Source organism: Heterocephalus glaber, unplaced genomic scaffold, assembly GCF_053883595.1.
Source record: "Heterocephalus glaber isolate CG9 unplaced genomic scaffold, H.glaber_assembly_v1.0 deba00000347, whole genome shotgun sequence".
In the NCBI taxonomy this organism is placed as follows: Eukaryota; Metazoa; Chordata; class Mammalia; order Rodentia; family Bathyergidae; genus Heterocephalus; species Heterocephalus glaber.
The window spans coordinates 21,400,164-21,413,205 of record NW_028258143.1 but is presented as its reverse complement, the minus strand read 5'-3'; the positions used below and the strand labels follow the sequence as shown (position 1 = coordinate 21,413,205).

Genomic DNA, 13,042 nt, shown 5'->3' with positions numbered 1-13,042 from the left:
GCAGAACCACTGAGCTAAATCCCCGGCCCTCTCCATCAGTTTTGAAAGATAGTTTTGCAGGGTAAATCAATCTGAGTTGGAGGCTGTTTTCCTTTAGGACTTGGAATATATCTCTCCAAGATCTTCTTGCCTTGAGGGTTTCTGTTGAGAAGTCTGCTGTGATTCTGATGGGCTTTCCTTTGTATGTGATTTGCTTCTTTTCTCTAACTGCTTGTTGAACTTTGTTCTTCTCTTGGGTTTCTTGAATATTAACTATTATATGCCTATGTGTAGAATTTTTTTTTAATCACAGCTATTTGGAGTCCTACATGCTTCACTTATCTGTAGGTTTTCTGCCATGACTTCTGTGAACAGTTTTTTATGTCATCTGCAGTCTCTCCTGTTTCTTGATTAATTCCGATCACTCTTATGTCACTCTTCTTTGCATCGTTTAGCAACTGCTGCACTGATTACTCATGGTCCCTTACTATTTTAAAGAAATTTTTCTTTTCCTGGTCACTAATTGCAATCTTATCTTCTATATGTGAAATTGTGTCCTCACATTGGCTCATTCTGTTTTGTAAACTTTCAATGGAGTTTTTTGGTTTGCTTTTTTTCCTCCTCATTAAATTTGTTGGTACATTTTCGGTATAAAATACAGTTACATTCATCATTGGGATCTGGTACCATTACAGGAGTCTCTTGGTTCTTATTTTTTTTCCCCTTCCCTTGCCCTCCCTTCACCCCCTCCAGCCCTCCCTATTTGCAAAGACCTTGTTTCCATTTCTTTTTTCCTCTTCTCATATTTTTTCCTTTCGATTTTTTCCCTTCCCCTACCCCTCCCAATTCCCCTGCTCTTTTACAAGTTTTCTTCCTGTTACTCAAAATCAGTTATACAGTTCTTAAATTACAATATTAAGATCTAGGAGACATTACCACCGATTTTACAGAATTCAAAAGGACATAGAAAGCATATTACAAAAATCTTTTTTGAAATAAATTTGACAACTTCTAAGAAGTACCTTGGAAGACAAATTAATGAAACTAACTCTGGAGGAAATATAAAATTTGAATAGCACCTATTAAAGAAAGTATATTCCTAGCTTGAAAACCTACCTATATGACAACAGCAGGCTCATAAACATTTTAACTGATAAAGTATACCAAACAATTAAAGCAGAAAAAAGAAGGAACACTTCTCCCCTCATTTTAGGAACTCAACATTGTGCTAATCCTAAAACTGGATAAAGAAAATGAAGAAAAAAGTATGAACATAGACAGAAATTTGTTTAACAAAACAAACTATTGGAAGTCAGACCTGGCAGGATGTAGAAAGTGGTTTTGTTATAGGGATGGCAGTGTTGATTCAGCATTGGAAGATCCACCCCTAAAAGTCATCATTTTAACAGAGGAAAGGAAAAAGCCACATGATCCTGTCACTAGTTGGAGAAAATGTATCAGACTAAATTCTACAGCTGTTCATGGTAAAAGCTATCAGGAGACTAGAAGTAGAACAGAAACTTCTCAACAGATTAAAGACATGTACTCCATAATTCCAGTGAGAACACCTTATATAAATGGAGAAGATACAATGCTTTCTCTCTAAGGTGGGGAATAAGGGCAGATATGCTTACTCTTTATCTATCCATTAAACTTTGAAACCTAGGCCCTACCAAAATAGTCTGGCAATAAAATGACACAACTAGGATAGGACTGGCATGGCAGAAGCAAAATCTTTATATGTAGATGAAATGATCATCTACAGAGAAAATACTAAGAAATCTCTAGGAGCCCCTAGAACTTGTACTTGAATTTAGCAGGATTAGATAACTCAAGGTATATATAAAAATTCAGGTCTGTGTATACTTGCTATAAATGAAGAATTGGATATTGAAATTTAAAAGTTATGTAGGAGTACAAAGGACCTAGAAAAGTTAAAAACAAAAACAAAAACAGTGTTGGAAGATGTTTAGTACCTAATTTTAAGACTTCTTCTACAGTAATCAAGGCAGTGCTGGTGTAAGGAAAGACATACAGATCATTGGAATAAAACAGATAATCTAGAAAAAGAACCACACATATATGGTCCACTGAGTTTTGAAAGATTATTTAACGTTAGCATTTTTTAGAATATAAACTCAAGAGCCGAGGAAGAGATAGTGTTTTCAGCAAACTGCCGTAGAACACCTGGTATCCATATATAAAAAAATTAACCTCAACCCTTTATTTCCATACATGAAAATAACTTGAAGGGATCTATAAACCTAAATAAGAAAGCCTAAAAGTATAAAACTTTAAGAAGAAATTATAAGGGAAAATATTTATGAATTCAGGGTAGGCAAGAACTACCTAGGATACAAAAAACATGATGTATAAAAGAAAAAAATTGATAAATGAGATTCCATCAAAATTTAGAACTGTAAATGACATCATTAAAATGAAAAGTAGTAAACAGACCATATTTACAATGCATATAACCTATAAGCAGAATATATAAAGAATTCTTAGAGCTCATTAATAGACAACCCAATTAAAATGTAGACATAAGAAGATGATAAATAGTCAATATAGCACAAGGAATGGTGTGCAACTCTAGAATCAGAAAAATACTAATCAGTACAATAACAAGATTGAATTATGCACTCATTAGGGAGATGAAGTTAAAAGTTTTAAAAGCCTTGTCATGACTTTTTCTTTTTACTGGATTCTCCCCCTTTGCATTTAATTTGTCAGGATCAATGGATTCATTCTGCGAGGTTTCCAGGGGTTGTGATCCTCATTGCCTTTTCCTAGGGTATTGTCTAAAATTTTGTGGAGTGCCGGTTTGGTATTCATGAAGTTTCTGAGGTACTCTTTATCATCAAAGTCTCTTATTTCTCCATCAATTTTGAAAGATAGTTTTGCTGGGTACATCAATCTGGGATGGAGGCTGTTTTCCTTTAGGGCTTGAAATACATCACTCCAAGCTCTTCTTGCCTTGAGGGTTTGCATTCAGAAGTCTGCTGTGATTCTGATGGGCTTTCCTTTGTATGTGATTTGTTTCTTTTCTCTAACTGCTTGTAGAATTTTGTTCTTCTGATGGATTTCTGGAATCCTAACTATTATATGCCTATGTGTAGATTTTTTTGATTAAGGCTAGCTGGAGTCCTATATGCCTCACTTATCTGTATGTCAAGTTCTTTTCCCCTGCTTGGGAAGTTTTCTGCCATCACTTCTGTGAAGAGTTTTTTTATGTCACCTGCACTCTCTCCTCTTTCTTCATTGACTCCAATCAGTCTTATGTTATTCTTCTTTGCATCGTCTAGCAGCTGCTGGATTGATTTCTCATGTTCCCTTACAATTTTAAAGCAATTTTTCTTTTCCTGGTCACTAATTGCAATCTTATCTTCTATATGTGAAATTCTATCCTCACATTAGTTCACTCTGCTGTGCAGACTTTCAATGGAGTTTTTAATCTCTTGAATATCTGTTTGTATCTGTTTTATGGACTCCATTTATTTCCTATGTTGGGATTCCATCATGTTCCTCAGATCCTCTGTTTTTTTTATCTGTGTCCTCTCTAGATTTATTAATCATGTCTTGCACCATGAGCAAAATCTTTGCTGTTATCTGAGTAATTATTTCTGATTTCATTTTTCCCAGATCCTCTTTTGTTGCCAGTTCAGAGTGTCCAGGTGGTTGTGTATCAGACTGTTCCATCTCGTTTCCCTTTGGGGTTGCTGTAGGTGATCTGGAAGTCTGTTTTTGAGGCTTGTTTATGTGTTTTCTCATTTCCACAGGGGGGCGGGTGCTTCTGGCACCCACACGGCTCACCTTCTCTGCCCTAGGAGCCTGGGATGGCGGCAGGGAAGCTTCCTTCCGGGTGCTGGGACTGGCTGAGCTTCTCTGCCCTAGGAGCCTGGGATGGAGGCGGGGAGCTTCCTTCCGGGTGCTGGGACCGGCTGAGCTTCTCTGCCCTAGGAACCTGGAATGGTGGCGGGGGAGCTTCCTTCCAGGTGCTGGGACCAGCTTCAATGGAGTTTTTAATCTCCTAGAAATCTGTTCGCATCTGTTTTATGGATTCATTTGTTTCCTATGTTAGGATTCCATCATGTTCCTCAGCTCTTATTTTTTTATCTGTGTCCTGTTGGTGGTTTCTCTTGCAGTGCAGAAGCTTTTTAATGAGGTGAGATCCCAGGTATTGATTATTTGTGCTAGTTTCCATGCTACTAAGGATTTGTACATAAAGTCTTTTCCTATGCCAAGGTCGTCGAGAGTTCTACCTATATTCCAGCAAGTTTAATATTTTCGTTTTAATATTTAGATCTTTAATCCACTTTGACTTTAGTTTAGTGCATGGTGAAAATTAAGGGTCTAGTTTTAATCTTTGGCAGGTTGAAATCCAGTTTTTCCAACACCATTTATTACAGAGGCTATCTTTCCTCCAATGAGGATGGTTAGCTCCTTTGTCAAAGATGAGGTAGCTGAGTATATCTGGAGTTCTTTCTGCAGCTTTTATTCTATTCCACTGATCCTCACGTCTGTTTCTTTGCCAGTTCTATGCTGTTTTTATCACAGTGGCTTTGTAGCATACTTTCAAGTTGGGGATTGTAATACCCTCTGCCATGTCTCTGTTGGCTAGAATTGCTTTTGCTATTCTGGGTCTCTTCTGGTTCCAAATGAATTTTTGGATTATTTTTTCTATCTGTGAAATATACTGTTGGGATTTTAATTGGGATTGCACTGAATCTGTACAGCAGTTTTGGAAGTATGGCCATTTTCACTATATTGGGTCTTCCTATCCAGGAACAGGGGATGTCTTTTCATTTTCTTACATCCTCTTCAACCTCTTATTTTCAAGTGCTTTAGTTTTCAATGTAGAGGTCTTTTGCTTCCTTCATGATGTAAGATTCCTAGATATTTCATTTTTTGGACGCTATTGTGCAAGGAATTATTTCCCTAATTTCTCTCAGTGACTGTTATTTGTGTACAAGAAATCCACTGATTTTTGAGTGTTGACCTTGTAGCCAGCTACTCTACTGAATCTATCAATTAAGTCTAGAAGTCTTTTGACAGAGTTTTTTGGGTCTTCTGTCTAGAGTATCAACAAATAATGACAGTTTAACTTCTTTGTTTCCTATCTTTATTCCTTTTCTTTCTCTTGTCTAATTTCTGTGGCTAATGTTTCCAGAACTCTATTCAATAGGAGTGTTGATAGTGGGCATCCTTGTCTTGTTCCTGATTTTAGCATGAAAGTCTTCAGTTTTTGACCATTTAGTATGATTTTGGCTGTTGATTTTCCATAGATAACCTTTATCAGGATGAGATAAAGACCATCTATTCCAATTTTCTGTAGGGTTTTTATCATGAATGGGTGTTGAATTTTGTCAAATGCTTTTTCTGCATCTATTGAGATGATCATATGTTTTTTGTCCCTGGCTCTGTTAATATAGTGTATTACATTTATTGATTTAAGTATGGTGAAGCATCCTTGCATTCCTGGGATAAATCCAACTTGATCAGGGTGTATGATCTTCTTGATGACCCTATGTATTGTTTGCCAGTATCTTGTTGGGGATTTTTGCATCTATGTTCATTTTTGAGATTGGCCTGTAGTTCTTTTTGGGTTGGGTCTTTTCCTGGTTTTGGAATCAAAGTAATGCTTGTTTCCAGGAATGAATTTTGGAAGTACTGCTGCCCTTTCAATTTCAATGAAGAATTTAAAGAGTAGTAGCAATATTTATTCTCTAAATGTCTTACAGAACTCAGCAGTGAAGCCATCAGTACCTGGGCTTTTCTTTGTTGGTAAATTTTTAATTATGTCTTCAATTTCACTGATTGTAATTGGGGCCTTTAGGATTTTTATATCTTCGTCGTTCAACTTTGGTAATTCATAGGTATCTAGGAATCTGTCCCTTTGTGTTTTCCATTTTATTAGAGTACAGGTTTTCAAAGTAGATATTGATGATCCTCTGGATTTCTGCTGGATCTTTTTCAACCTCACCTTTTTCATTCCTAATTGCATGGATTTGAGTCTTTTCTTTCCTTTTTTTGAAAAGGTTACCTAAGGGTTTCTCTATTTAATTTATTCTTTCAAAAAACCAACTCTTTCATTTGTTGATTTTTTTTGTATCGTTCTCTTAGTCTCCATTGTATTGATTTCTGCTCCGATCTTTATAATTTCCTCCCTGTATGAGCTTTGGGTTTGTCTTGCTCTTCTTTTCCTAAGAGGTTGAGGTTCAACATTAGGTTGTTTATTTGAGCTCGCTGTTTTCCTAGTATGGGCATTAACTGCTAAGAATTTTTCTAGTAGAACTGCTTTCATTGTGTCCCATAGGTTCCTATATGTTGTACTGCCATTATCATTTGAGTGTAGAAACTGTCTAATGTCTTCTTTAATTTCCTGTGACCCATTGGTTGTTTAGGAGAGTGTTATTCAATTTCCATGTGTTTGTGAAGTTCTTGCAGTTTCATATGCTATTGATCTCCAGTTTAACTGCAGCATGGTCTGATAACATACAAGTGATAGCTTCAATTGCTTTGCATTTACTTAAACTTGTTCTATGAGCTAGCATGTGGTCTATTTTGGAGAATGACCCATGTGCAGCTGAAAAGAATGTATATTCTGATATTATGGGATGGAACACTGTAGACATCTATTAAGTCCATTTGTTCTAAGCTTGGTTCAGTTCTAGTATTTCGTTGTTGATTTTTTGACTAGATGATCTGTCCATTTGTGACAGCTGGGTACTGACATCCCCCACTATAACTGTATTAATGCTTATTTGGTTTTTCATGTCCATTAATGTTTGTTTTGTATAGCTGGGGGCATTGCTATTTGGTGTATATATATTTATGACTGTCATCTCTTCCTCTTGGATTGTTCCCTTTACAAGGATGTAGTGGTTTTGTCTCTCTTAGTTTTGATTTGAAATCTACTTTGTCTGCAAATAAAATAGCTACCCCTGCTTTTTTCCGGGCTCATGTCACATGCAGAACTGTTTTCCATTCCTTTTACTTCCAGTCTATGACTTTCTTTTTGAACTAGGTGTGTTTCTTGCATACAGCATATTGTTGGATTTTGCTTCTTAACCCATTCTGCCAGTCTCTCTCTTTTGATTGGTGAATTGAGACCGTTAACATTGATGGTTATAACTGATATGTACTGCCTTATCCTTGTCATGTTATTTTCCTGCTGTTGGCTCTTTTTTAATTTTTCCTCCTCTCCTTTTAATTTCTTTCCTTGCCTGGTGGATTTGTTCTGTTAGGTCTCATGAGTTGTGACCTTCATTGTCTTTTTCTAGAATATTGTTTAGAATTGTTTGAAGTGCTGGTTTAGTACTCACGAAGATTCTCAGGTGGTTCTTTGTCATGGAAGTATCGTATTTCCCCATCAATTTTGAAAGACAGTTTTGCAGGATGCATCAGTCTAGGTTGGAGGTTATTTTCTTTTAGGGCTTGAAATACTTCACTCCAGGCTCTCCTTGACTTGAGGGTTTGTGTTGAAAAGTGTGACGTTATTCTGATGGGATTTCCTTTGTATGTGATTTGTTTCTTTTCTCTAACTGCTTGTAGTATTTTGTTCTTCTGTTGGGTTTCCAGGATCTTGATTATTATATATCTAGGTGTAGTTTTTTTTTATCATGGCTAGTTGGAGTCCTACATGCCTCACTTATCTGTATGTCAAATTCTTTCGCTCTGGGAAGTTTTCTGTCATAAATTCTGTGAACAGTTTTATGTCATTTTCACTTTCTCCTTTTTTTTTTTTTTGTGGATTCCTATCAGTCTTATATTATTCTTCATTGAGTCATCTCGGAGCTGCTGGGTCGATTTCTCATGGCCCCTTATTATTTTTAAGAGATCTCTCTTTTCATGGTCACTGACTGCATTCCTGTCTTCTATATCTGAAATTCTGTCTTCACAGTGGCTCATTCTGCTGCAAATGCTTTCAAGAGAGTTTTTAATCTTCTGGATATCTGTTTGAATCTGTTTCACAGATTCCATTTCTTTCCTTTGTTGGGTGATCATGGTTTCCATTTCTTTCCTATGCTGGGCATTCATGGCTTCCAGTATGTTTCTGAGCTCATCTACTTTTTTTTTTTTTTTAACCTGTTTCTGTTCTAGAGCCTCTAATCACATCTTTCACTCTGCTCACCATCTCTGTAGTTATCTGGGAAATTATTTCTATTTTGAATTTCTCTAGAGCCTTGTTTATCTGTTTTGTCACTTTCTGTGCTATCAGTTCAGGGTGTCCAGATGGTTAATTATCAGATTTTTCCACCTCGTTTCCCCCAGAATTTGCCTTTGGTGAGTTGGAAGTCTGGCTTTGCACCTTGCTTATGTGTCTCCTTTTTTATTGTTGGTACTGGTTTTGGTTTAATTCCTGGGTTGATACTTCAATATTGCTTATTTTAAGTGTCTTTGTTGCTTGTATTTAGAGCCCTTACAGAATGACTGCTTCTCAGAGGTGTCTTTCAGATATAGTTGGTCTTTAGGTTTTGAGTCTCTAATGACTCTTAGTAATCTCATTTTCAGTATAGTAGGAAGGACAACTGATTAGACCAATCACACCTTAGCTCAAGTGATACAATCCAGCAGCAACAACAGCATCAAGCACAGCTTAGAAAATGACAATTTGTGGTAGTTATTAATCTATCAGCTGCGGGGGGGGGCGTTGCTCCTGGCATCCACGCAGCTCTCCTCTTCAGTGCTGGGGGGGGCTCTGCTCTTCAGTGCTCAGGGGCACTGCTACAGTGGGCCAAGAGGCTCGCCTCCTCGGGGCTGGAGGGGCAATGCTCCTCGGTGCTCGAGGCAGTGCTACGGAAGCTCCCTTTCCTCCTGCACCAGGAACCTGAGCCACAGGGACTGACATGGCCCAGAGGGTGGGGGCAAGTGGAGACAAGGTGATGGCTCGAAGTGGCTCGCTGGCCCCCAGGCCTGCCAGAATTCCTACTCTTAATAAGTACTTTTGGTGATTTTAAGCAAAGGGTCAAAGGTTCTGATAGCAGGAAATTACATGAAATAATATTATATTAAGGCTATAGGATATAGCCTTTGCTGCACATGGTGGTACACATCTGTAATCCCTAGAGGCCTGAGGCAGGATTCCAAGTTGAAGGTCAACCTGGGCAACTTAGTGAGACCCTATCTCAAAATAAAAAATACAAAATGGGCTGTGGACAGTAGCTCAGTGTGAAGGCCGAGTTCAATGTCCAGTAAGGGAAAGAAAGAAAAAGTAGCTTTCTCATACTTAGCATATCATATGAAATTTTCTATTCCTGTTCCATAATGTAACCTCCAAAATTTACTCACTGCTACTTGCGCTGAATCCATAAATCTCAGACCAAAATAGTCACTTTCAATAAGGTCCAGGTGGTACATAATCTGATCAAACAGTTCTTGTCCTTTGGCTTTTTTCTGAAATGGCAAGAAAATAAGTTAATTAATAAGTGGTTTGGAGGACCAAGAGGCCTGAAACAACAAGATGTCTTAAAATACTACTTGCCACACCAAAAGTATTACTATGTTGTAGATGACGGGTAAGATAATGTAATTTTAGAAAATATTTTTCATCAAAACATGTCACTTATGCTAAGTATAAGGTTCATGTTATTACTATTTTAAATTAATCAAGAGCTAACTTTAAAACTTTTCTAGTAAGTTAACTAGTAACAGATATAAACCCATAGAGCAAAAGCATTGCTGAAATACTCAGTTTTCACACTATCCATGTATCTCCCACTTACATAAATTTAAATTGTGACTTAGCTATTTTCTATGAAGAAAAACTTTTTATATTATCAATCTATACCTTTTAACTGTCCTTCAATCTCCCCTACACCCAGTCCCCATTGTGTTTTGCAGACATAGTTCCTGCTACGGTTTAGATCAAGAATGATCCCCAAAACTCTCACCCACTCAGAGGTGGGGCTTTTCGAAGGTGACTGAATCACTGAAGCCCTGCCATGAATGAGTTCACTGCTGAAAGTGCTGTTAGGAGGTGGGGCCTGATTAGAGATAGATCACTGAGAGTGTGACCTGGGAGGGTGAATCTCCCTCCCTCCCTTTTCTCTTTGCTTCCTGGCCTCAATGACATAAGCATCCTTCATCCTTAGCAGGCCTTTCTGTCATGCTGTTATTGTCATGGAGCCTGCAGACCACAGACTGAAAATTCTGAAACTGTAAGCCAAAATAAACCTTTCCTTAAAGTTGTGCATGTTGGGTATTTGCTTCAGTGACAAGAAAGTGACTAAGTTCCTCTACTTCAATATTCTCTCCATGCCACAGGAACCCAGAAAAAAGCAAGGGTAGCAATCTTATTTGCAGATAAAGTAGATTTCAAACCAAAATTAATTAAGAGAGACAAAGATGGTCACTACATCCATGCAAAGGGAACAGTCCAAGAGGAAAAGATGACAATCATAAATATATATGCACCAAATATGAATGCCCCTAACTATAGAAAACAAATGTTAATGGACATGAAAAACCAAATAATCACTAATACAATTGTAGTGGGGGACCTCAGTACCCCATTATCACAAATAGATCATCTAGCCAAAAAATTAACAATGGATTTCTAGAATTGAACCAAGCTATTGAACAAATGGACTTAATAGATGTTTACAGAGTGTTCCACCCCACAAAATCAGAATACACATTCTTTTCAGCTGCACATGGGTCATTCTCCAAAATAGAGCACATGCTAGTTCATAGGACAGGTGTAAGTAAAAGAGCTGAAGTTACCCCCGGATATTATCAGACCACAGTGCAATAAAACTGGAGATCAATGACATAAAGAACTGCAAAACTCCTACAAAAACATGGAAATTAAATAACACCCTCCTGAACAACCAATGGGTCAAAGAGGAAATTGAAGAAGAAATTAGACAGTTTCTACAAGTAAATGATAATGCCAGTACAACATACAGGAATCTATGGGACACAATGTAAGCAGTTCTACACGGGAAATTCATAGCAATGAATGCCTGTATTAGGAAAACTGAGAGAACTCAAATAAATAATCTAATGCAGAACCTCAAGCTCCTAGAAAAAGAAGACCATAACAAACCCAAAGCTTGAACAAGAGAGGAAATTATAAAGATCAGAGCAGAAACCAATGCAATGAAGACTACGAGAATGATACAAAACATCAATGAAACAAAGAGTTGGTTTTTCGAAAGAATAAATAAAATCGATAAACCCTTAGGTAACCTTGTCAAAAAAGAGAAAAGGCTCAAATCCATGCAATTAAGAATGAAAAAAGTGAAGTCACAACAGATGCAGAAGAAATCCAGAGCATCATCAATACCTACATCAAGAACCTGTACTCTAATAAATGGAAAACACAGAAGAAATGGGCAGATTCCTAGATACATACGAACTGCCAAAGTTAAATGAAGAAGATATAGAAATTCTAAACACCCCAATTACAATCAGTGAAATTGAAAATGTAATAAAAAATTTACTAACAAAAAAAAGCCCAGGTCCTGATGGCTTCACTGCTGAATTCTACAAGACACTTAAACAATAACTATCATCATTACTCTTTAAACTCATAAAGGAAATTGAAAGGGAAGCAAGGCTTCCAAATTCATTCCTGGAAGCAAGTGTTACTTTGATTCCAAAACCAGAGAAATTCGATCCCCGTTACAAAAACAAAAAAACCAAAACCAAGGAAAAGACCCAACACAAAAAGAGAAACACAGTCTCCCTAATGAATATTGATGCAAAAATCCTCAACAAGATACTGGCAAATAGAATACAGAGAGTCATCAAGAAGATCATACACCCTGACAAAGTCGGATTTATCCCAGGGATGCAAGGATGGTTCAATGTTCATAAATCAATAAATGCAATACCCTATATTAAGAGTTAATGACAAAAACCATACGATCATCTCAATAGATGCAGAAAAGGAATTTGACAAAATCCAACACCCATTCATGATAAAAACCCTACAGAAAACTGAAATAGAAGGTCTTTATCTCAACTTGATTAAGGCTATCTAGGAAAGACCAACAGTCAGCATCATACTAAATGGTCAAAAACTGAAAACTTTCATGCTAAAATCAGGAACAAGACAAGGATCCCCACTATCACCACTCCTGTTTAATATTATTCTTGAAACATTAGCCACAGCAATTAGAGAAATAAAAGGAATAAAAATAGGAAAGGAAGAAGTTAAACTGTCATTATTTGCTGATGATATGATACTTTACATAGAAGACCCAAAATACTCTGCCAAAAGACTTCTAGACTTAATTGACAGATTCAGTACAGTAGCTGCATATAAGGTCAACACTCAAAAAACAATAGCCTTTTTATACACAAATAACAGACTCACTGAGAGAGAAATTAGGGAAACAATTCCTTTTACAATAGCATCCAAAAAAATGAAATATCTAGGAATCAATCTAACAAAGGAAGCAAAAGACCTCTACACTGAAAACTACAGCACTCTGAAAAAGGAGATCGAGGAGGATATAAGAAAATGGAAAGACATCCCTTGTTCCTGGATAGGAAGAACCAATATAGTGAAAATGGCCATACTTCCAAAACTATTATATAGGTTCAATGCAATCCCGATTGAAATTCCAACAATATACTTCACAGAACTAGAGAAAACAATCCAAAAATTCATTTGGTACCAGAAGAGACCTAGAATAGCAAAAGCAATTCTAGGCAACAGAGACGTGGCTGGGGGTATTACAATCCCCAACTTGAAACTATACTACAAAGCTACTGTGATAAAAACAGCATGGTATTGGCAAAGAAACAGATCTGAGGATCAGTGGAATAGATTAGAAGATGCAGAAACAACTGCAGATATGCTCAGCCACTTCATCTTTGACAGAGGAGCCAACCACCCTCATTGGAGGAAAGATAGCCTATTTATCAAATGGTGTTGGAAAAACTGGATTTCAATCTGCCAAAAATTAAAACTTGACCCATGCCTATCACCATGCACCAAATTAAGATCAAAGTGGATTAAAGATTTAAATATTAGGACAGAAACACTAAATTTGCTGGAAGATAAGTTAGGTAGAACTCTTGAAGATATTGGTATAGGTAAAGATTTTAT

General features: G+C 37.0%; 1 protein-coding gene across 9 annotated transcripts in view; it reads right to left on the bottom strand.

The window, feature by feature from the left end:
* The window catches only part of Epb41l5 (erythrocyte membrane protein band 4.1 like 5), a 167,278-nt gene that overhangs the window by 140,043 nt on the left and 14,193 nt on the right, over positions 1-13,042 (bottom strand). For all 9 annotated transcript variants that reach the window (XM_004836051.3, XM_021236549.2, XM_087198126.1 and 6 more), the window contains one exon: positions 9,271-9,375. In XM_004836051.3, the coding sequence (XP_004836108.1) occupies positions 9,271-9,375 (105 nt within the window). The remainder of the gene's footprint in view (positions 1-9,270; positions 9,376-13,042) is intronic.